The 23,121-nt window shown below is 38.8% G+C and overlaps 1 protein-coding gene and 1 non-coding gene across 7 annotated transcripts in view; both read left to right on the top strand.

The window, feature by feature from the left end:
• The window catches only part of UBAP2 (ubiquitin associated protein 2), a 123,103-nt gene that overhangs the window by 72,440 nt on the left and 27,542 nt on the right, over nt 1–23,121 (top strand). For 3 of the 6 annotated variants that reach the window (XM_090274290.1, XM_090274285.1, XM_090274284.1), the window contains 5 exons: nt 2,099–2,153; nt 3,678–3,781; nt 15,264–15,316; nt 19,548–19,615; nt 21,613–21,802. In XM_090274290.1, coding sequence (XP_090130416.1) covers nt 2,099–2,153; nt 3,678–3,781; nt 15,264–15,316; nt 19,548–19,615; nt 21,613–21,802 — 470 coding nt within the window. The remainder of the gene's footprint in view (nt 1–2,098; nt 2,154–3,677; nt 3,782–15,263; nt 15,317–19,547; nt 19,616–21,612; nt 21,803–23,121) is intronic. The other 3 variants (XM_090274288.1, XM_090274287.1, XM_090274289.1) reach the window with 2 other exon arrangements.
• Nucleotides 21,921–22,003, top strand: LOC150013311 (small nucleolar RNA SNORD121A). The gene has a single exon (XR_016510948.1). It is a non-coding gene; the product is annotated as a small nucleolar RNA SNORD121A (small nucleolar RNA).

Below are 23,121 nucleotides of genomic sequence, written 5' to 3'. Positions count from 1 at the left end.
CCATGGCTATTCTTTAACTGCCTGTTTGAACTTCTTAATCCCCTCACCTCTTCACCCATTCCCCCACAACCCCCTCCCATCTGGCAACCATCAAAACGCCCTCTGTATTCATGATTCTGTCTCTGTTCTTCTTGTTTGGTTAGTTTTGTTTTTTAGATTTAATTGTTGACAGATACGCATTTATTGCCATTTTATTGTTCATAGTTTTGCTCTTCTTAAATAAGTCCCTTTAACATTTCATATAATAATGGTTTGGTGATGATGAACTCCTTTAGTTTTTTCTTGTCTGGGAAGCTCTTTATCTGCCTTTTGATTCTAAATAATAGCTTTGGTGGGTAGAGCAATGTTGGCTCTAGGTCCCTGCTTTTCATGACTTTGAATACTTCTTGCCAATCCCTTCCAGCTTGCAAAATTTCTTTTGAGAAATCAGCTGACAGTCTTACAGGCACCCCTTTGCAGGTAACTTTCTGCTTTTCTCTTGCTGCTTTTAAGATTTTCTCTTAATCCTTAATCTTTTGGCATTTTAATTATGATGTATCTTGTAGTGGACCTCTTTGAATCCATCTTATGTGGGACTCTCTGTGCTTCCTAGGCTTGAATGTCTATTTCCTTCACCAAATTAGGAAAGTTTTCTTTAATTATATTTTTAAGTAAGTTTTCAGTTCCTTGCTCTTTCTCTTCTACTTGTGAATATTGAAATGCTTGAAGTTGTCACAGATGTTCTTTACATTATCCTCATTTTTTAAAATTCTTTTTTCTTCTTGCTTCTGATTGAATTTTTTTTCTTCCTTGTGTTCCAAATCAGTGATTTGGGTGTCTGCTTCATCTACTGCACTATTGATTACCTGTAAATTTTTCTTTTATTTCACTTAGTGTAACCTTTATTTCTGCCTGGGTCTTTTTTATGTTTTGATGTACCCAATGAGTTCTTGAGCACCCTAATAACCAGTGTTTTGAACACTGCGTCAGATAGATTGCTTATCTCCATTTTATTTATGTCCGTTTTCTGGAATTTTGATCTGTTCTCTCATTTGGGCCATGTTTCTTTGTCTTCTCAATTTGGTAGCCTCCCTGTGTTTGTTTCTATGTACTAGGTAGAGGTGCTTTGACTTGCTGTCTTAGTAGCGTGGCCTAATGTAGGAAAGCATGCTCTAAGTTGGATGGGGCAGAGCCTTATGTAATCGCCTGGACATGGCAACCCCTGTGAACTAGGGTGATGGAGTCTCGGATATGGTGCCGCAGCTCAGAAAAGGGACAATGGCTGCTGCCTGGCCTTTGAGTTTTGTCTGGGAAGAAACTGTCCCCTGGCACTCACCTGATGCCAGACACTTCAGTTTTTCCCCATATTACCTTCAAACTGCAGCCCTGGTGCTGCAGTCCTGAGGGAATGAGTCTGCATTAAGTCCTAAGTATGTCATGGGCCTTTTAAGAGGAGATGCCTAAGAATCCCACAGCTTCTTCTGCCGCCCCAACCCCCACTGGTTTTTACAGCCAGAAGTTATGAGGCCTTACCTTCCTGGCACTGGGAACCCTAGGCTGGGTGATCTGGTGTGGGGCTGGGATCCCTTGGTCCCAAGATATCCCTCCCAACTTTTATCTACCACATGTGGGTGTGGGACCATCTGTTCCATATCTCTGCCCCTCCTACCCATCAGAATGAATGCGACTTCTTTCATTCCTTGGTTGTCAGACTTCTATGCTGCTCGATTTTCTCACAATTCTGGGTGATAGTTATTTTGTACTTTAGTTGTAATTTTTGCTGTGGTTGTGTAAGTTGGCGAGCCGTGTTTACCTATGCCGCCTCCATTTTGACCAGAAGTCAGAGACAGAATATTTTTAAATATAATCTCCCTATGTCAAGCTGCTACATGTCACAAATAGTATAGTATACAAGCAAATTTTTTTCTATTGTTTTAAATCAATAGCTTTGTAGGCAATTGTGTCAGTAGGGTCCAAGAGATTGGGTGCATCATAGGGAATGATGGTGCTGTTAGGAACAAGGACAATATTGCTTGAGCAGGTGCATATAGGATGAAGTTGGTCAAATTGTAATTGTGTAGGACATAAGTATTATTTTACACTGTAATTTTTTTTAAAGGATTTGGACGTGGCAGAGGGAGAGGGGCAGGAAGATTCTCAACCCAAGGCATGGGGTAAGTTTAGTCATCCTATTTTTGTAGTTATTGCCTTCCCTAGTTGTTAACTCTAAGGTTTTCCTTTCTTCTGTACCAAATTTATTGTGGTGAGTGAGATGTTTTCTATACTTAAGAAGAGAAAGTAGAAAAAAGGTAAAATAGTACAAATGAAATTGTATTGCAATGGGTCTTACTTAGAGCAGAGTTTCTAGTCTTGGCTCTATTGACATTCTGAATTGGATGATAATTTGTTGAGATGGTGGGGTGTCCTTTACATTGTAGGATGTTTAGCAGCATCCCTGGCCTTTCCCTACTAGATGCTGGTAGCACCCCTTCTCAAGTTGTGACAATCAAAAATGTCTCCAGACATTGCCATATGTTCCCTGGGAGGGAGGTGCACAATCATCCCTAGCTGAAAACCACTGCATAAGAGTTATGTTGGTAAATCCAGCAATGTCTTTGAGTGGTAAGTAAATGCAATGTTTATTTATGTAAAAGTGATGGTTTTTTCCTGAATTGTAATGGTGAATGGTAACCAAACTATTATTAAATAAGTGGTATAATCAGTAGTTTATTCATTATTTCTTGCTGTTGTTTTCCTTTTTGCTACTCCTAAAACATTAGCTCCCCCTAGATATTTGGAAAAAAGTTTTCAAGCATCTTACAGAAGCCATATGTAGAATACAGTCAAGAAAGGAAGGGAATTGTTTCCAGGGAAAGCCCTTTGTCTCTCCATAGCAGAACAGTACTGTTGGGGGTCAGTTCTCCAGGTGGCACCTCCTGCCATCTGTTTTCTGCCTGAGTTCCCTGTAGACCAACGAAGAAAACACTGGGAGCAAGTGCTTAAACATGTGTGCCCAGCCCAGTAGTTTTAAACTGTTCTGTGGATTTTGCTGTTTACTTTCAAAACTATTCTTTTGTGATTAAAAAGTATTAGTATCTCAATTAAGCATGGAAGAAAATTCTGTTGTAAAAATTTCAGAGATAGTATTTAATTTGGCTCTAGTTAGACCTCTGAGTCATGGGTGTTTAGGATGAACAAAAAAAAAGGGTACTGAACAAAACATTTTTGTTTCTTGTTAAAAACATTTATACCTATTGTTTCTCTACAAAGAGGATCATATACAACTGGTTGTAAAAGGTTCAAAGCCAAACTTGAATTCTGGCTTTGAAAGAAAAGACTTGTTGCTGTTTAAGTCTGGGTTTAGTTTTCATGGGAGCTTTCCATAGAGCCTTCATGCTGCCTAGAATGATTATATATCCACACCTTTATTTTAGGATGCAGAGGACAGCAATTTAGGGAAATAGGGGTATCTTATTGTATAAGAGTGTGTGGAAGGACCCTAGACAGTTTTGCTTTTCAGAAGATCAGTATCCAAATGGCCAAAGGAATTAGCTGTAACTAAATAGTAGAAGAAATGTGAAGCTTCTTATAGTGGCTCTTAGAAGGGACAGGGAGTATTCTGGGGAAGATGATGTGCAGTTAATTTTGTGACTTTGGTGACTGCTTCATTTGCCTTTATTCTTTATTTCAAACCCCAGGACATTTAATCCTGCAGAGTATTCAGATTCCCCATCTATAGATGGGTGTGGGACAAAACCAGTAGTTTGGGAAGCTGCTCAGAATGGTGCAGATGAGGGAAGTGGTAAGTGTCTATTCTTATCACAGATGTGTTTTAAATGTTTGAGTTACTATGCATACAAAGATTACATCAAAGTGTGCTGATGGAGAATAATGAAAAACAGCCTGCTGTCCTGCCTCTGAGACTACTGTTAGCTTGTTCTTACACCTCCAAAGTCTCACTTACAAATCTCATTTATGATAAGGCATTTGATTTTTTTTTCCTTTCTGTAGTCTGAGGAAACGGTGGTAATCAGCCTGTGTAAGTCAGCACAAATCCACACTCAAAACTCAGTGTGTCAGGGATTTTTATTTTATTAAATTTTATTTTCAGTTACAGTCAACATTCAGTATTATATTAGTTTTAGGTGTACAGCATAGTGGTTCAACAAGTAGATAACTTACAAAGTGATCCCTCTGATAAGTCTGGTTACCCCTTCTCAGCGTGTCTGGGATTTATAGAATTTCTTAGGAAAAGACTTGTTACTGAAAGTACTTACCATCCTTTTTTTTTTTTTTTAGTATATTTTATTGATTATGTTGTTACAGTAGTTACAATTTTTTCCCCCTTTGCTCCCCTCTGCCCAGTACTCCCCTTCCCTCCAGCAATCCCACACCCCTTAGTTCATGTCCATGGGTCGTGCATATAAGTTCTTTGGCTTCACCTTCTCCTATATTATTCTTAACATCCCCCTGTCTATTTTGTACCAACCAATTATGCTTCTTAATCCCTGCACCATATCCCCATTTCTCCCCCTCCCCGGTCCCAGCTGATAACCCTCCAAATGATCCCCATACCTATGATTCTGTTCTTATTCTGGTTTGCTTAGTTGGATTTTGTTTTTATTTTTTAGATTCAGTTGTTGATAGTTGTGAGTTTGTTGTCATTTTATTGTTCACAGTTTTGATCTTCTTTTTCTTAAGTAAGTCCCTTTGACATCTCACATAATAATGGCTCAGTGATGATGAACTCCTTTAGCTTTACCTTGTCTGGGAAGCATTTCATCTAACCTTCCATTCCGTATGATAGCCTTGCTGGATAGCAATCCTGGTTGCAGGTTGCTTTTCATCATATTGAATACTGCTTGCCAGTTCCTTCCTGCCTGCAAAGTGTCCTCTTAGAAATCAGCTGACAGTCCTATAGGCATTCCCCTATAGGCAACTCTCTGCCTCTCTCTTGCTGCTCCCAGAACTCTTTATCTTTCACCTTTGGCATCACAATCATGATTCATCCCTGTGTGATCCCCTCTGGGTCCAGCTGGCCTGGAACCCTCCGTGCTTCCCAGACCATTTCCTTTGCAAAATTTGAAGAGTTTTTCTCATTTTTTTCAGTTCTTGCTTCCTCATTCTGGACTGTTTTTTTCTTCCTTATGTTCCAAATCATTGATTTGAACCCCAGTTTTCTTCCCTTCACCATTGGTTTTGTGTGGATTTTCCTTCGTTTCACTTAGCAGAGCCTTCACTTTTTTTTCTCTTATGCGTTTGCCATACTGAAGCATATCTGTTAAGCCTGTGAGCATCTTTATCACCAGTGTTTTGAATTCTGCGTCTGTTAGGTTGTTTGTCTCCTCATCTGTGAGGTTGGCTATCTCCTTGTCGATTAGTTCTCCCACTGGAACCTTGATCCGTTCCCTCTTTTGGGCCATGCTTTTCTGTCTCCTCATTCTGACAGGCTCCTGTGTTTGTGTGCCTCCGCGTCCCTTGTAGAGCTGTCTCTGCTGTTACGTTGTAAGGGGTGGAGCCTTAGGGATTCGTCAGTACAGGGCGACCTGTTTCACCATGTTGTGGTGCTGTATGTGGGGGAGGGGTCTGAGAGGGAACAATGTCGCCTGCCCAGCATTTGCCCCTTTTTTAGGTACTTCTCCCACTTCTGTATGGGACTGGCGCCCCTGTAGCTGCTGCCCTGGCCTTCGTTCCCAGGGTGTGTGGGTCTGGGGACATTCTAGGACCGTGGGGTCCCTTTAAACAAGTGGACTCTGCTGAGAGACCAACAGTTTCTTCTTCCACCCCAGCCCCCACTGGTCTTCACAGTCAGAAGCAATGAGGCTTGATTTTCCCTGGTGCTGGGATCGTGAACTGTGGTGTCCGGTGAGGAGCTGGGAAAGCTCCCCAGGTGTCCCTCTTGACTTTTTAAAAATGTGACTGCATTTTCTGCCGGCCTGCTGCTGCTGCCGCTGCTGCCACCACCACACAGCATCCTCTCCACCCCAGCTCTGTCCCTCCTACCTGTCTGGATGAGTATTTCTTCTTTGTGTCTTTGTTTACTGGACTTCCATGCAGTTTGACTTTCTGGAACTTCTGGTTGTTTCTAGTTTTGAGGTAGTTGTATTTCTTCTTAGTTGTGTCTGTTTACACCTCCATCTTGACCAGAAGTACTTACATTCTTAATGGTAGACACTAGAATTTGGTCAGGTAAAGTGTTAGATGATTAATGGGTTTGGGGCAGCAATTGCTCTTGCAGGTTTTTCTGTATCCTGCTATTTTGGGATTATTTCTTTCCTGAAATTCACAGGCAGGTATTTGTTAATTGGGCATTTTTATTTAAGAGAGGTCTTTGGAGGATTTGTTCATGATAATAAGTACAGTGATTGTATTTATAAAGACATACCTTGGCACTCCTATATAACATCAACTCTGGTAAAAAAAATAAGACAGTGCATCACAGAAGTACAGCCAATGAACTAGAAATCGAAGATACTGTAGAGATGATCAAAAGTTATAAATGATAATTTGAAAAGACTAGGTAAATTGATAGAGTTGTGAGACTGATCAAAAGAAGAAGAAACAAATAACTGGTTGTAGGAATGAGAAAAGAAATATTGATATAAATTATAATTATAGTTACAGGCACATACTTTATGTCAATACACTTTGTACTAACATTTGAAATTAATCTCACTCTTAACACAGATGTAAAATCCTTTTTTAAAATTATTTTTTATTCTGTTAGTTTTCCCAATTTTCCCCCTGTTGCTCTCCACTGCCCCATCCCTCTGATATAAAATCTTAAACCAAAATACTAGAAAACAGAATTCATGAAGTTAGAGGATAATATACATCATAGCCATGTTAAATTTATACCTGGTATTCAAAATTGTTTAACATTTAAAAATCAATCAATTCTTAGATATATATTCAGTATAATAGAAGACTTAGGTTCACACAAATGTTCATAGAAGCCTAACTCATAATAGCTAAAAAATAGAAACCAAATGTCTTTCAGTGGATAAGTAAAATGTCTGTTATCCATACAATGGAATAATCATTTTGCCATATAAAAAGAATGAAGTACTGATACATGCTGCGGCATAGATGCACTTTGAAAATATTACGCTGAGTGACAGAATCAGGTGATAAAGGACTATATATTTTATATTGTATGATTTCATTCATGTGAAGTGTCCAGATTAAGCAAATACGTAGAGACAAAAAGTAGATTGGTGGTTGCTGAGAGCCGGGAACCTTTGGGAATGATAGGTACTCACTACTAATGAATTCAAGATTACTTTTTGGAATGATGAAAATATTCTGGAATAGATTGTCATAAAGGTTGCACAACTTGTGAATATACTAAAAACTACCCAACCGAATACTTTAAAAGGGTGAATTTTATGCTGTGTAAGTTCTGTCTCAACAAAAATGAGTTTTATGCATTCCTTTAATAAAGGAGAAAATTCACATAATTTCAATAAGGAAAGCATTTGACAAAACCCTACATTCATCTTGATGTTTAAAAAAATCTTCACCTGAGGATATATTTATTGATTTTAGAGAGGAAGGGAGAGAGTGAGTGAAACATTCATGTGAAAGAGAAGCATTGATTGGGTGCCTCTCGTATGCACCTCAACTGGGGATCGAACATGCAGCCTTTTAGTGCATGGGGTGAAGCTCCAACCAACTTGGCCACCAGGCCAGAACCATTCTGATTTTTTAAAAAGCCAGACAAATCTGGAATACAAGGAAACTTCCTTAATCAAATAAAGGACATCTGCAAAACTTACCACTGTAAACATTACAGTTAATGGTGATACGTTGAATGTTTTTCTTCTGGAACAAGATAAAAGGACATACTCTCTATCACTACTATACCAGAGGTTTTAACCATTGCAATAAGGAATAAAGAAGAAAAGTCAGAGGGGTGGAAAGGAAGGAAAAAAACCTGTCATTTTGGATGATATAAAAGAATCTATAGATGAATTATTGAAATTAATGTGGGAGTTTTAAAAAGTGCTAGATAGAAGTTCAGTAAACATTTCTACAAACCATTAACAAAGAGAAAATGGAAAAAAACTTGGTAGCCTCAAGAAACACCACATGCTTACGAAGAAGTCTAACGATACGCAAGATGATAAGACTTCTACCTATGAAAACATACATATTCTCATACTAAAATATAAAATTGAGATTCAATAAAAAATAAAGGATATATTATTTTTATATATTTCAAGTCTTACTGTTGTGAAGCTTAGTTTTTACTGACTTGCTCCTTGGACTTAAAAAAAAAGATTTTATTTATTTAATTTTAGAGAGAGGGAGAGGGAGAGAAACATTGATTGGTTTCCTCTCACATGCCCCCAACTGAGGACCTAGCCCGCAACCTAGGCCTGTGCACTGACTGGGAATCAAACCAGTGACCTGTCAGTTCTCAAGCTGAGGCTCAATCCACTGAGCCACAACAGCTAGGGCTGGATTTATTAGTACATGATAGTCCACCACATCTAAATTGTTCCCACTGTTATAAAAAATGAGGTTTATTGAGATATATTTTATATACAATAATATTTACCCTTTTAAAGAGGTATAAGTGAATTCCAACAAATGCATATAGTTGTGTAGAAACCATTAAAATCAAGACACTGTGTTTCTGTACAAGCAGTGGACAATTACTAATTGGAATTTAATAAAAAAGCCCAGTACCATTTATAATAGCACAAAAACATGAAATATTTAGGTGTAAGTCTGACAAAGTATGTGCAGGATTTGTTATGTTGGAAGTTATGAAACATGATGACAAAAATCAAAGCAAGACCCCCCAACAGATTATTCAATGCTTATGAATTGGGAGACTTGATATTATTGAAATCTTATTTATTCCATGGACATGAACTAAGGGGGTGGATTACTGGAGGGAAAGGGGGTACCAGGTGGAGGAGGGCAAAGGGAGAAAAATTGGGGTAACTGTAATAGCATAATCAATAAATATACTTTAAAAATCTTTAAAATGTTGATAAGAAAAGTTAGCAACTTTCTTCATTTTCTACTCAAACATGAAATTTTTAGGAATGATTATTGAGGCTTTGAAATGGTTTTCAATTTCTTGATTAGAGTGTTTCTAAAACTCCTTCGGTCAAACTTAAACTTTTTCTAGAATTTGTCAGTCTTTAGAGTAATGTCTTCTGTGATAAATTTGACAACATGAGCATAGTGTAGTTTGGATGGAGGTGGCACCAAGAACGCTGTTTACTGGCCATCTTTGAAGTTCATCCAGCTGTGAGCTTTTAAAACTACATATATAGGAGAAAAGACTGGAAGGAGACTATTAGTACTTGAAAGAAAGTTACGTTGTAGAAAGAAGATAAGAGTGAAGAGGAGGCGAATGGTTTACCTTACATTCATTAGCTCCGTGTAGATTGTGGTAAGAGGCCTGTACAGGATCCTAGAGACAAGGTTCCATTACTTATTTCCAACAGGGACTAATTTCACCTTGTGTTTTTTCACTATTAATTCTTTCTACTTTTATTAAAGAAAATACTTTAATTCAAAGAGATGTTATAAAATTTTATGACATTTCTGGAGAGATTATGGAAATCACTTAAAGATATGATGAGTGAGCCAACACAGGATCAGATTGCCAGTCTGAGTATTGAAATCTTTACTTAGTCTCAACTATTACAGTTGACCCCCCTGCCTTTCTTTCTTTCTTTCTTTCTTTCTTTCTTTCTTTCTTTCTTTCTTTCTTTCTTTCTTTTTTATTTTTGAAGGGAGGAAGGGAGGGGAGCATTTCCTCCCTTTAAAAAAAAAATTATGAGTTTATTTGAGCCAAATTGATGACAATTGCCAGGAAGCAAAACCTCAAAAGGAGAAAGAGAAACATTGATTTGTTGTTCCACTTATTTATGCATTCATTGGTTGATTCTTGTATGTGCCCTGACCAGGGATCAAACTTGCAACCTTGGTATATGAGGATGACGCTCTAACCAACTTAGCTACTACCCACCAGGGCTGTTACAGTTGACCCTTGAACAACACAGGGTTGGGGTGCCAACCACCCTCCACATATGCAGATTCACAACTATGGGTTGAAAATTCACTTGGCTGTTGAACTACGTGAGTTTGAACTGCACAAGTCCACTTATATGCATTGTTCAAGGGTTAAAAGGATATATGTAATCCAAAAGCACAGAAGAGCAGGGAATGTATCTACCCGTGTTCTTCCTTCCTGTAATGCATTTGCCCTGTGATCTACAATAATAGATGAGGTCTCTAATTGATATGCCTAGGTTTCTCTCGTGTTTTCAGGTTTGAAACATTCCCCTTTTATACCTACATCTTAGGTGCTAATTTACCAGGAGCCATGTTCCCTAAATCCATAGGCTCTACATTTGTTAGCCATACCAATCCAAAATTAGGGACATCCTGTTGAAAGCATTCTAAAAAGGACCCTCTTCCTAGGTAATACTATTGGTTTACTTATGAGGTGGTTGGTTATTCAGTTATTGACATGATTCCCAGGAAATTAGATCTGGTCACTTGCCTTTTTTCTGTCAGGAATGTACCCCTTCCTCTCTTCTCTTTCTTCTTTTCACACACAAACCTCATTGAAGGTCAGATGCTCAACTAATTTCTTCCCATTGAAGAAACTGAAAACTTCCACAATTCCACTTCCTGAGGGTGGTTATAGTAAATATTTTGGTGTATCTCCCTCCCTCCCTCCCTCCCTCCCTCCCTCCCTCCCTTCCTCCCTTCCTCCCTTCCTCCCTTCCTCCCTTCCTCCCTTCCTCCCTTCCTCCCTTCCTCCCTTCCTCCCTTCCTTCCTTCCTTCCTTCCTTCCTTCCTTCCTTCCTTCCTTCCTGTCTTTTAAAGATTGTATTTATTTTTAGAGAGAGGGGAAGGAGAAAGGGAGAGAAACCTCAATATGTGGTTGCCTCTTACATACCCCCTGCCTGGCCTGCAACCCAGGCATGTGCCCTGACTGGGAAGGGAACTGGCAACCCTTCGGTTCACAGGCTGGCACTCAATCCATTGAGCCACACCAGCCAGGGCTGTATTTTCTTTTGAAACCATTTTCTCTGTGTGTTTGCATGTATGTTTTTAAATAATGGACCTATACTTAACACAGGATCTCTTAAGTACAAAAGTAAGCATTCTGAACTTTTTTTTCTTTAAATCACTTAATTGTTCTTTTTTTGTTGTTAATTTTTTAAGTATATTGATTATGCTGTTACATTGTCCCAATTTTTTTCCCTTTCCCTGCCTCTGCCCAGTACCCCCTTTTCCCTCCAGCAGCCCCTCCCTGCTTAGTTCACATCCTAGATCTGTTCATGTAAGTACTTTAGCTTCACCCTTTCCGTACTGTTCTCAACATCCCCCCTGTCTATTTTATTCCTACCGATTATACTTCTTGATTTCTGCACCATTACCCCATTTCTCCCCCTTCCACCTCTCCGCTGATAACCCTCCAAATGATTCCCATACCTATGATTCTGTCCCTGTTCTGGTTGTTTGCTTAGGTTGTTTTTGTTTTTTAGATTCAGTTGTTTATAGTTGTGTTTGTTTTCATTTTAATGGTCATAGTTTTGATCTTCTTTTTCTTAAATAAGTCCCTTTAACATTTCACATAATAAGGGCTTGGTGATGATGAACTCCTTTAGCTTTACCTTGTCTGGGAAGTACTTTATGTGCCCTTATATTCTAAATTATAGCTTTGCTGGGTAGTTATCTTGGTGGTAGTCCTTGCTTTTCATCACATTGAATACTTTTTGCCAGTTCCTTCTTGACTGCAAAGTTTCCTTTGAGAAATCAGATGACAGTCTTATGGGAACTCCTTTGAAGAAAATGCTCTGCTTTTCTCTTGCTGCTTTTAAGATTCCTTCTCTTTAACCTTTGGCATTTTAATTATGTGTCTTGATGTGGTCCTCTTCAGGTCCAACTTGTTTGGGACTCCCTGTGCTTCCTGGACTTGCATGCCCATTTTTTTTGCCAAATTAGGGAAGTTTTCTTTCATTATTTTTTCAAATAAGTTTTTAATTTCTTGCTGTTTCTCTTCTCCTTCTGGCACCCCTGTGATTCAGATGTTGATATATTTAAAGTTGTCCCAGAGGTTCCTAATCCTCTCCTCATTTTTTTCCAATTCTTGTTTCTTCTTTTTGTTCCATGTGAATGTTTTTTCTTCCTTTTATTCCAAATCATTCATTTGAATCCCTGCTTCTTTCCAATCACTGTTGGTTCCCTGTGTATTTTTCTTTATTTTACTTTCTATAACCTTCACTTCTTCCTTTATTTGGAGTCTCGGCTTCATCCACTCTACTCTTGTTTCCCTGTGAATTGTTTTGTTTTGTCTTTTCCATTTCAATTAGTGTATCCTTCATTTCTGACTGGATCTTTTTTATGCTGTTGAGGTCCTCACTAAATTCCTTGAGCATCCTTATAACCAGTGTTTAGAATTGTGCATGTGTTAAATTGCTTATCTCCCTTTTGCTTATTAGTTCTTTTTCTGGAGTCTTGATCTGTTCTTTCATTTGGGCCATGTTTCTTTGTCTCCTCATTTTAGCAGCCTCCCTGTATTTGTTTCTATGTATTAGATAGAGCTGCTGTGACTCCTTGTCTTGGTAGTGTGACCTAATGTAGCAGGTGTCCTGTGGAGTCCAGTAGCACAGCCTCCCCTGTCACCTAAGCTGGGTGCTCAGGGTGCGCCCTTCATGTGGGCTGAGTACAGCTTCCTCTTGTAGTTGAGCTTTGGTTGCTGTTGGCAGATCAATGATGGGGATTTACCCAGGCCAGTCAGCTGCGTGTATTGGCTGTGACCACTAACCACCAACCTCCTTCATCTGTGGAGGATCAGCTGTGCAGGCAGGGGTGGGAGTGGTGGTGCTCTGATGTGGTCTGTAGCTGTCTACTGGGTGGGTGAACTGGCCCTGGGGTTTCCCAAGTGGTGCAGGGAAGTCAGCCCCCACCTATGTTTTGCATGTCGCCAGCCAGACTGAGCTATAAAACAATCTGAGATGGCTGCTACTTGTGCTGGGCTTTGAGATTCTCAGGTGAGGTCAAGTTGTGCATCTAGGCTGGCTGTTGCTAGTGCCAGGCCTGGGGCTCAATGAGGCCAGATGTTGCTTGTTTGATAGGATTTAGGTTGTTGTGAAGAATGAGCCAAGACCAGTCATTCATATGGAAAAGCAGCTTGGATGGGCACCTAAATTGGGTGGCTGGGGCGGAGTCTCTGGGGATCTCCAAGGCAGGTCAAACAGAGTTAGCCACACTGATGGAGTCTCAGACATGGCACCAGCTTTTCAGCTCTGTGCCGGGAGGGTTTAGAAAAGACAACGGCCTCTGCTCACCTTGACTCCAGACACTTCAGTTCCTCCCTGTGTACCACTGGTGTCTTTCAAGCTGCTACCCCAGTGCTGGGGCTTAGAGGGAGTGAGTCTGAGTAGGTAGGTCCTTGTGTGGGTTCTTTAAGATGAATTGTTTGGGGCTCTAGCAGTTTGTTCCACCAACTCAATCTTCGCTGGTTTTTGCAGCCAGAAGCTGTGGGGACTTATCTTCCTGGCACTGGAACCCTGGTCTGGGGGGCCTGGTGTGGGACTAGGACTCCTGACTCCTGAGATATCCCTCCAGGATATTTATCCTCCACATGTGAGTGAGAGAACAGCCCGTTCCATGTCTGCACCCCTCCTACCCATCCAGATGGATGTGGTTTCTTTAATTCTGTAGTTGTCAGACTTCTATTCAACTAGATTTCTGATGGTTCTGGCTGATGGTTGTTCTGTATTTTCATTGTAATTTTGATGTGGTTGTGCAAAGAGGCAAACCACGTCTGCTTGCGCTGCCATATTGACAGGATCTTCTAGATGATTATTCTTTAAGAACTGTTTGAGCACATCCTCTGTATCTGCTCTTCAGGAGTTATATCACCAGACTTCATATCAGTAGGTGTAATACTGAGCTTTGCTGGGGACCCATTAGGAAACCGTAGAGTGGAGCCAATACCGTATAAAAAGGATGTTTATGGAAATATGAGGGTGTACCCCCCAAAAAAGCAAAATTATCTTCTGGAGGGCGGGCCCATTGTAGTACAGCTGTCCTCCACTACGTAAGCATTCTAGGAATCCATCTGTATCAGGAGGGTGGACCCCTTGTAGTACAGGCTTCCTCTGCTAGGTGAGTGTTCCTGGAACCCATCTGTATCAGTGTACCAGCTGGCATATTGTAGTAGGAGGCTGCATTCGACCTCAGTGAATTCTTTTGAAGACTCTTTCAGTGTGTTTGCCCATTTCATGATGGGTGATTTACAAAGCGTACCTGCTCACATCGTGCTGAGTGTTCAGCAGTTTTTGACCGAAAATGGGATGAGCTCTGTGCCCCACCCTCCCTGATCACCTGATCTTGCCCCAGATGACCTTTTTGTTTCCCCGGTGAAAAAAGTCCTGAAAAGGGAGATATTTTGCCAGTGTGAAAGAGGTGAAACAAAATATGGCAGAAGCACTAAAAGGTATCAGAATTGACAAGTTCACAAAATATTTTGAGTAGTGGAAAAAACCTCTCGATAGGTGTATTGCATCAAATGGAGCATACTTTAAAGGTGACTGAAGTTTAAACATGTAAGAATAAATACACAATTTTTTATAAATTCTGGATTTGGGGGGCAGGGAGGCGTTCCCCCTAGTATGATAATTCGGCCACCACCTGAAAGGGTTCAAGGCAGACCTGCCTTTATTGAAATTTGTTCTGTGTTTTAACTTTATATATAAGGAGTGATCTCATTGTTTAGTGTATATATTTGTGTTGTGCCCATACTTTTATTTTTTGAAGATTCTATTTATTGTTAGAGCGGGGAAGGGAGGGAGAAAGAGAGGGAGAGAAACATTGATCAGTTGCTTCTCGCACACCCTCAGTTTGGGACCTGGCCTGCAACCCACGCATGTACCCTCACTGGGAATTGAACCAGCAGCCTTTTGGTTTGTAGGACAATGCCCAGTACACTGAACCACACCAGTCAGGACTTCTATGCATACTTTCTTACTCATGGCAGAATTGTCTGGATATCATCTACACTGAAGCAGAATCAGTTTTATACATTGCTTTGAGTGTACGTGGATAGTACCTAGCTAAGTTGCATTTGAAACATGATTGAATTTTATTGAAAGTAGATTAAGAGCCTCATAGTTTTTGTATTATAGATTACATTGCTAATGAGATACCTGATATGTCTTGTGCAGTACACAATAGAGAATCATATAGAATAAAACAATATTTGACCTTGGGGTATACGTTGTGATTGTTGTCAACAGGGGCCTGGAAGAATTCTGTGGAAGAGTGGACAACAGAAGACTGGACTGAAGATGTAAGTGTTTAGTACCAGATCAGACCCATCTTTCTTCTGGTTGATGGTTGGGGCCATGTGTACTTTGATGAAAGCCTGAGATATCTTATGGCTGGCTGTTCATGGCTCCTTTTCAGAAGTCTATGATTACCCTGCTTCCCTTTTTTTTTTTTTTTTTTCTTTTAGCAGATGAAAGTTGTTTATTTGAAATTTTTAAGAAATTTGGTTTTAAAGTCTAATTAAAAACTACTGGGTGTTAAATTGGACTGAAATAATTTTTTAGTCTGTTCGTTTTGGTTCACTCTGATAACCAACTTATGCTGTGGCCCTGGCCTGTGAACTATTAATTATTCTTTATAATACTTTTATTAAAGGGAGGAGTCTATGTTTGGGTCACAGTTAAAATTAATCTGAATAAGTTGTTCTGGCCTTACAACCAGAATGACTTATTCAGATTCTTCTTCTTCCAACTAGACTGTCTCTGTTTTTGGTATTCATTTATTCCACAGCCAATTTGAGTGTACTACACAAGCTTTTGGGTAGTGTTGATCTTTAAATTTTGGGTTCAGCGTAAGATGTTCTTTGATTAAAACAATATTTAATTCAAAAAAGGAAAAATAACTGAACTGACCTAGCTTTATATCATATTTTATACCATCTCTCAAGGTCCAGAAGAGAGATATTTACTGATAGAGAATTACAGTAGACATTGCGAGGGAGAGAATAAAAGTGGTTTTAAGTATTGAACTTCAAAATCACATAAATCAATTCAGACATAGAGATTTTGGAAATGGTTTTTAATTTGTTTTAGATTATTTTTCCCCTGTCCTATTTTTTATTCAAAAATATTTAAATGGTGTTTTTATTTAACATGAAACCACTGACGCTGGTTTTTTCTTGTTGTTTTTTAGCAGTACTATATTTGGCTTCTTAGGAAGTGAGCTGGGTAGGGCATGAAGAAGGAGGAGACTAGATATGCTACTTTGGTTGGAATTTAGATATAGGATATATTTTCTTATTTTTTCTTTTAAAGATTTTATTTATTTTTGGGGGGTGAGGAAAGAGGGAGAAAAGAGAGGGAGAGAAACATCAATGTGCAAGAGAAACACTAATAGGTTGCCTCTTCCCTGCCCCCAATTGGGAACCTGGCCCACAGCCCACGCATGTGCCCTCACTGCAAGTCAAACCAGTGACCTTTCTGTTGGCAAGACAGCGCCCAACCCACTGAGCCACACCAGTCAGGACTTGTGTCCATACTTCGTGATATCAGTGATAAGAAAAAGTCAGCAGGCTTCTTTTTTTCTTTCCTTTTTTAATTGATTTTAGCGGGAGAGAGACAGTCAAGACATCAATTTGATGTTTCACTTATTTATGTGTTTATTGGTTGATTCTTTTTATTTTCTTTTTTTTTTTTTTTTTTTTTTCTTTTCTTCTTTTCTTTTTTTCAGGGAAGGGAGGAAAAGGGATTAGAGTAAGAGGAAAACTCCCCGTCTACCTTGAGGACCCATAGGAGAAAGGAAGAAGGGGAAAGGAGAGGTGGGAAGGGGGAAGGAGGTGGGAATGGAGACTCTCAGTCACCCAGAAGAGCCCCTAGGAATTGCCTCCTCCAGTTGATTCTTATATGTGCCCTGACCAGGGATTGAACCTGCCACCTTGGCATTATCAGGGTGATGCTCTGACTACCTGAACTACCCGGCCAGGGTGTCAGAGGGCTGATTTCTAACATACCCATCTTACTTTAAAATGTCTTGTGTTACTAGAATTTTTGCTAAGGGTTTGTTGGGAGGAAAAAAACTGTTTTAGGCTTAACATAACATCCCGTTGCCTGTTGTCTGGGTCATAGGCAAGTTAGGAAATCTGCAGGGGATTAGAAGGCAAAAGGAATGTATTCAAACCTACCTGGGTTGACCTGCTGACAGTGGATGAGGCATCTTTCTGAGCCTTCTGTTTTCTTTCTTTTCTTCAAGCCTCCTGATTTTATTGATATTATGAGCGTCATAATTGGCCTGCCTAACTCATGGGGGTTTTTCTGTAGTTCAGATGTACACACATACAGAAATATTAATATTCTGCTGTACAGACCATATTTTTGTAACAGAGTGATCAGGCCAGATCACTAAGATAGCAGGGTGTGGGGAGAAAATCCCCAAGGAGGAAATGAAGATTAAAAGCAGAGGGGTTGCTGGAGGAGGGAGATTGCCCGAGGCAGACCAGCAGTTTGTGACTCAGCAGAAGGGAGCTTATAAAGAGCATGTGTGATTCAACTCTTCTGCCCCATTATGCAACATGAGCCCCCATTGGTTGGAAAGGTGGCAGGAATTCTACCAGCCCCCTCAAATTGGGCACCCTGTAATAAAAACCTATTTCTTTCCCCACAAATCTTTGTGTTATATGTATACATAGGACAAGCAGCCAGACCCCATGCTGCCTGGTTACACTTTATCACAATGTAATTTATAATTCCTGGAAAGAATTAGCATAGAGAATTTGGCTGTCTTCTTTTCTCAGGAGTTATTTTTTTAATTCTGAAAGTTTTCTGAGGTGATACACAGTTATGGTGATTGAAAGGTGAGTAATCTAAAATGCAAATCCTAAATTTCTTCTGGAACTTAGAACGATAACTTATTCACCTTTCCCTCCCCCTTCCTTTTCTTTAAAAAAGCAAAGAAGCCCTGGCCAGTGTGGCTCAGCTGATTCAAGTATCCTTCCATTGATCAAAAGGTTGCAGGTTTGATTCCTTTTCAGGGCAGAGGCGAGGTTGCAGGCTCAATCCCTGTTGGGGGTGCATACAAAAAAGGCAGCCAGTTAATGTTTCTCTCTCTTTCTCTCAAAGTAATGAAAAAAAAATGGTCTTGGGTGAGGATTTTTTTTTTCTCCAAAAACGGGAAGTAGGAAGCAATTCAGTTTTCTGTATTGTACCAGGGTTAGATAGATGTCAGTGATCTCTGTGGTTCTTATTTACCTTGAACTTAATATTTTGAAGACTTTAGATCTACTCTGTCATTGTTTTTCATTGAAAAAAGGAATTACTACTTTATTTCTTCTCTGTCTTAACTCTATTTAACATTTAAGATTCTTGAAGGCAAAAATTGATTACTTGGGACTCTTAAGATACTACCTTGGAACAGGGTTCATTCATCATTAAGCCCTTCTTGTTGAAACACTAATCAGTTCAGCACTTCTTACTGTCTGCTCTGCGTCTGCCTGAGTATTAATGTCTGAGGAATTCTGATTTTATACAGCGTGTCAGAGTTCTGAGACCTTTAGAAATGATAAGAATTATAACAGTCTTTGAATAGCATTATCGTTAGTTTCTTACCTTATTGAATCAACATTTATTAACCTTTAAAGCCCACGCCCCACTTTGAAAATATAAGACAGAGCCTACCTATCAATAATGTCAGTTGAGGTTTCAAAAAATTTTATCCTGTGTGCCTTAAAAGTGCATTAAAACAATATGCATTAAAAAAAAAAAACAGTATGCATGAATCTCAGAGTAATTATATTGAGTGAAAGAAGCAAAAAAAAAAAATTGCATATTATAAAATTCCACTTAAAATTTCAGAAAATACAGCCTAATCTGCAGTGACAGAAAGTAGATTGGTTGTTGCCTGGGCATGAAGATGAGTGGTGGGAGGGATTGATTACTCGGGGACAGTAGCAAACTTTGAGGGTAATTAGGCATATTCACTGTCTTGATTTGGTGCTGGGTTCATGGAACTACATGTGACAAAACTCATTTAATATTTCAGGTTGAATATTTGCAGTTTATTGTATATTTTATACCTCTATAAAATTATTTTTTAAAAACAGCAAGGAAACTTATTACTTAAAAAAGATAACTAATAAAAAACACTAAAGCCATCTCTATCTTTGGGAAAAGAAAACATAAATTATTTTGCCTTTTCAAATCACCTTATTCCTTATTGGTTTTAATGGTGACATTGGTAGTGGTTTTATTGGTATTCTCATTTTCTATAATGTCAAATAGTGAGACTGGGACTAGAACCCTGGTCTGATTTTACTTCACTGTGTTGTTCCCTGAAGTCCTTATTATGGGCTTATCAATCTCAAATTACCTTCACTTTAAGACAATTACTTGTCATGATCACCTGTGTATTTTCTTTCCTTTAGACTACCTTTTGGGTGAACTGTAATAAGACTACTTGGTGACTAAAAATTGTTAGGAACTTGATACATTTTTGGTTTTATGTGTTATATAAAATAAGATTTTTTCATTCCTTTCATACAGCTTTCTGAAACAAAAGTTTTCACTGCCTCATCTGTTCCAACAGAGAATCATGTCACACCTGGACAAAGGTAAACACTTTTTGCCATTTTTTTGTTTATTATAATTAAAATTTTTTACCTCAGGAAAATTGTTTTGGTTATTAGGTCTCTTTTATTTTTATCTTTTCTTGACTCTTTGTTGTTTTCCCTTTCCGTCTTAGATTTTGTTTTATCCCAAACCTAGTTGGTGAGTTGACAGAGCCTCCATCATTTCCTGATAGGTTGTATCTACTGATTGATTAAAATAGCAGTTGTATTTATGTTTTGTTATCACTTGTGGCAGAGATTATGGTTAACTGATGTAATGGTTCTTTTTTACTTTTGTAAACATATTTTTTGACAGATGAACTTAATACAACTATCCTTTGGGTTCTTCATATAATACTTTTTATTTAGATCTTCTCAGGCTGGTACAAACTTATTTTTTATGGGTTCTACTAGTTTTAATCCAGTAGTTCATAGATTACAGAAAAGGAGAGAGCTTGGGGAGTAATAGAAATGTTGTTAGAATTTGTACGAAACTGAATTTCATCCTAGTTTTTATAATAACTCTAAAAACTTTTGATCATACTTTCAAAATGCAGTGACCCAGAAGGATAAAAGCCTTGATATATATCACATCTGAGAAGACAATTTTGAATCTAACATGCTCAGTCTCATGCTGAATGATATGGTTATAAGAGTTTGTTGCAGGGAAATAAAAATGATCAAAGTTATGTTTTGCAGTATATTGTTTTGTGAATTGCTAAGAATTTCTTGTTAAATGGATATAACTTCTTCATTGTATTCATTACTCAGTGAATTTGATAGGATCGTTTTCATCTTTTAAGAAATATGAGTGGACTCTTTTATGGTTATTTTTCAGAAGACATTGGTGTAGTATTTTTTTATGCATATACCTCATCAATCTTTTGGAATAGAACTTGCTCTGTTTTTATAGTAATACAACTTGTTTGGGATGAATCATATGTAACATAATTATCCTGGGTTTGTATTCCTGAAGTATCCCACAAGCCAGAACATTACCTTGGGATCCAAAATACTAGTTTGGGACTTCAACCTGGTTATGGGAAAGTCAGAGTGGTAGTGTATGGGTAGAGGAACTCATGCCCAGGAACTTTGCTCTGTATCAGGAGTGTGTCTTGAATTGTTTCCCCTCTTAGAATCTATCTTACCTTGTGGAAGTTTCAGTTAGGAGAACTGACTGGAAACGGGCCTTTGAAAGATTTTAATGGAGCAAATTACCACCTTAGGTAATTCTGTCCCCCTTGCAGGTCCTGTGGAGAAGAGTTAGTAGCTCACTCATATATCAGGTAGTAAATATATCTGGAGATCATTTCTTCCTCATTCTTTCAGGTTTTTAGGCCTTGATTCTCAAATTGGAATATCTATGTTTCTGGGGCCTCACAAGAGTTGTAGATAACAGAGTATTTGTTAATATGTTGTGCATTCTTTATTGAATGTCTAAGGGAGAAAATTATATGAGATTTATATGAACCAAAATATATAATTGGATAGAAAACAGAACTTACAGGAATATTTATGATAAATGTGAAATTGCTTGGTCTACTATGGCAGTAGTCCTCATTCCCCCAAAACATGGATTCACTCTCCTTTAGGAAAGTTTGAGACACTGGTTCTAAGAACTAAAAGGAGAAAATATCCTAAAGGAAAGAAACCAAACTTTAGAAAATGATTTAAGTTTACTCAATTGCTGTAGATTTTCAAATGAGTTGTCACTGTTCCATTTCTGTGGAAATACCACAATGCACCTTTTGTTTTTCTCCTCTGCAAAGCCCTGCCTCAGTCTCTGTGGCATCATATGCTTTTTGTGTGTGTGTGTGTGTGTGTGTGTGTGTGTGATTGATGTGCTTCCTTTTGGCGCCCCCTAAACTTCAATTTCCAAAGGTTTTCCTCACTTAAGTAATTTTTGTCATGAATTTACTTTATATTGATTCACTTCTCAAATCCATTTGTTGGTAAGATTTGTTTATGACTTGTTCCTCATTTGCTTTTTGTCTGCTTAGCATTGATCTGGTAGCCTTGCTCCAGAAGCCCGTTCCTTCCAATCAAGTCTCAGAAGTCAACTCCTTTGAAACTTCCCAACAGCAGGGCTTTGGCCAAGCCCTTGTCTTCACAAATTCTCAGCACAACAATCAGATGGCACCAGGGACTGGCAGCTCCACTGCTGTCAACTCCTATTCTCCTCAGAGTCTGGTAACTCACTTTTATTTCAGTGTGGGATTGTAAGGAATCTACCATGAGCAAATGTATACTAGAACGACACATGCCTTATAACTATTTTCTAAATATAGAATTTCTACAGCACATCTCAGTCCAGAAAACAATGATGTATTCATTTCCAAGCACATATCTGATGATTCCATGTGGAATTCAGCTACTCTGAGTTTTCTGGGCAAAGATAAAAGTATTTCCTTTTTTTTAAGACTTTATTTAGAGAGAGATGGGGAGAAAGAGAGGAAGAGAAACATCAATTGCCTCTCACATGGCCTGCAACTGAGGCATGTGCCCCGACCAGGAATCGAACTGGTGACTCTTTGCTTTGTGGTAGGATGCCCAACCTACTAGCCATACTGGCAAGGGCAAAAATATTTCTTTTTGAAGTTGAAATCTTTTCAGTCATAATCACTCAGGCATCCTTCTTATTGATTATTTTTTTCTTGGATTTTGTTTCAAATTCTGTCTCTCTACTTAAGGTGTTAAAAGTTTTATTTTCCAATTTACGTAAATATAAATGTTTGTCAATATTGTCTTGCTAAAATCATGCAACAACCGTTCTTTCAAAGTCTGCCTAGGTGCTTACATTTTTTTTGTATTTTTTTTTATTTTGTTATTCCATAAACTTAGCACGCTTTTCTTAAGAGGCCACACTATGTGGTAAGGACCCTCGTAATTTGGATGTGCTTTCCTTGAAACAGTGTCATCTGCTGCTGCTGCATATATAACTCTTGACTCCTCATGAAAATTAAGCTCCCGTCAGAAAGAACTTAAGGAATTTTTAGTGAAGGGTTTGAAGCTAGGCTGATGGAAGGAGAAGAGCTAAAAGCATAGAGCGTAAAAGAATGTACCTGCAGCATGGGGAAGTGAAGTCTCTATCCAACTGTAGGCAGTTAGGAGTCGCCAGAGGGGAGCTTGGAAGGACCATAAAATAGATCCACAGCTTTCACTAATGATATTTATTTCGGTTCATTTTTGCTGTGTTTTACCTGAAATCTACAGGGGAGAAACAATTTGTTATGAATATGATGCAATCTTTTCCTTTTACCTGACTCAGAGTCATTTGCTGTACCCTAATAAAATGTAGAATTGAATATGCTGACTTTTCCTTGCTGTCTTTCCTCTGTACAGTCATGTTGTGCCAAGTATATCTGGTTTGGAATGTATGTGGCATTTTTAGTGTCATTGATGATTATGCATGAGAGGACGTCAGTGCTTCAAGTGGGAGAGCCCAAGCCATAGTGCCCTCTCTGCTTTGAGAGGGCAAAATAGTACCTACCACTCAGTTTTGATTGAGC

The sequence above is a fragment of the Furipterus horrens genome, unplaced genomic scaffold (genome assembly GCF_987537825.1).
Source record: "Furipterus horrens unplaced genomic scaffold, mFurHor1.1.pri manual_scaffold_4, whole genome shotgun sequence".
NCBI classification, from domain to species: Eukaryota; Metazoa; Chordata; class Mammalia; order Chiroptera; family Furipteridae; genus Furipterus; species Furipterus horrens.
Note: the sequence above shows the minus strand (reverse complement) of the source record. Positions and strands in the feature narration are given on the sequence as shown.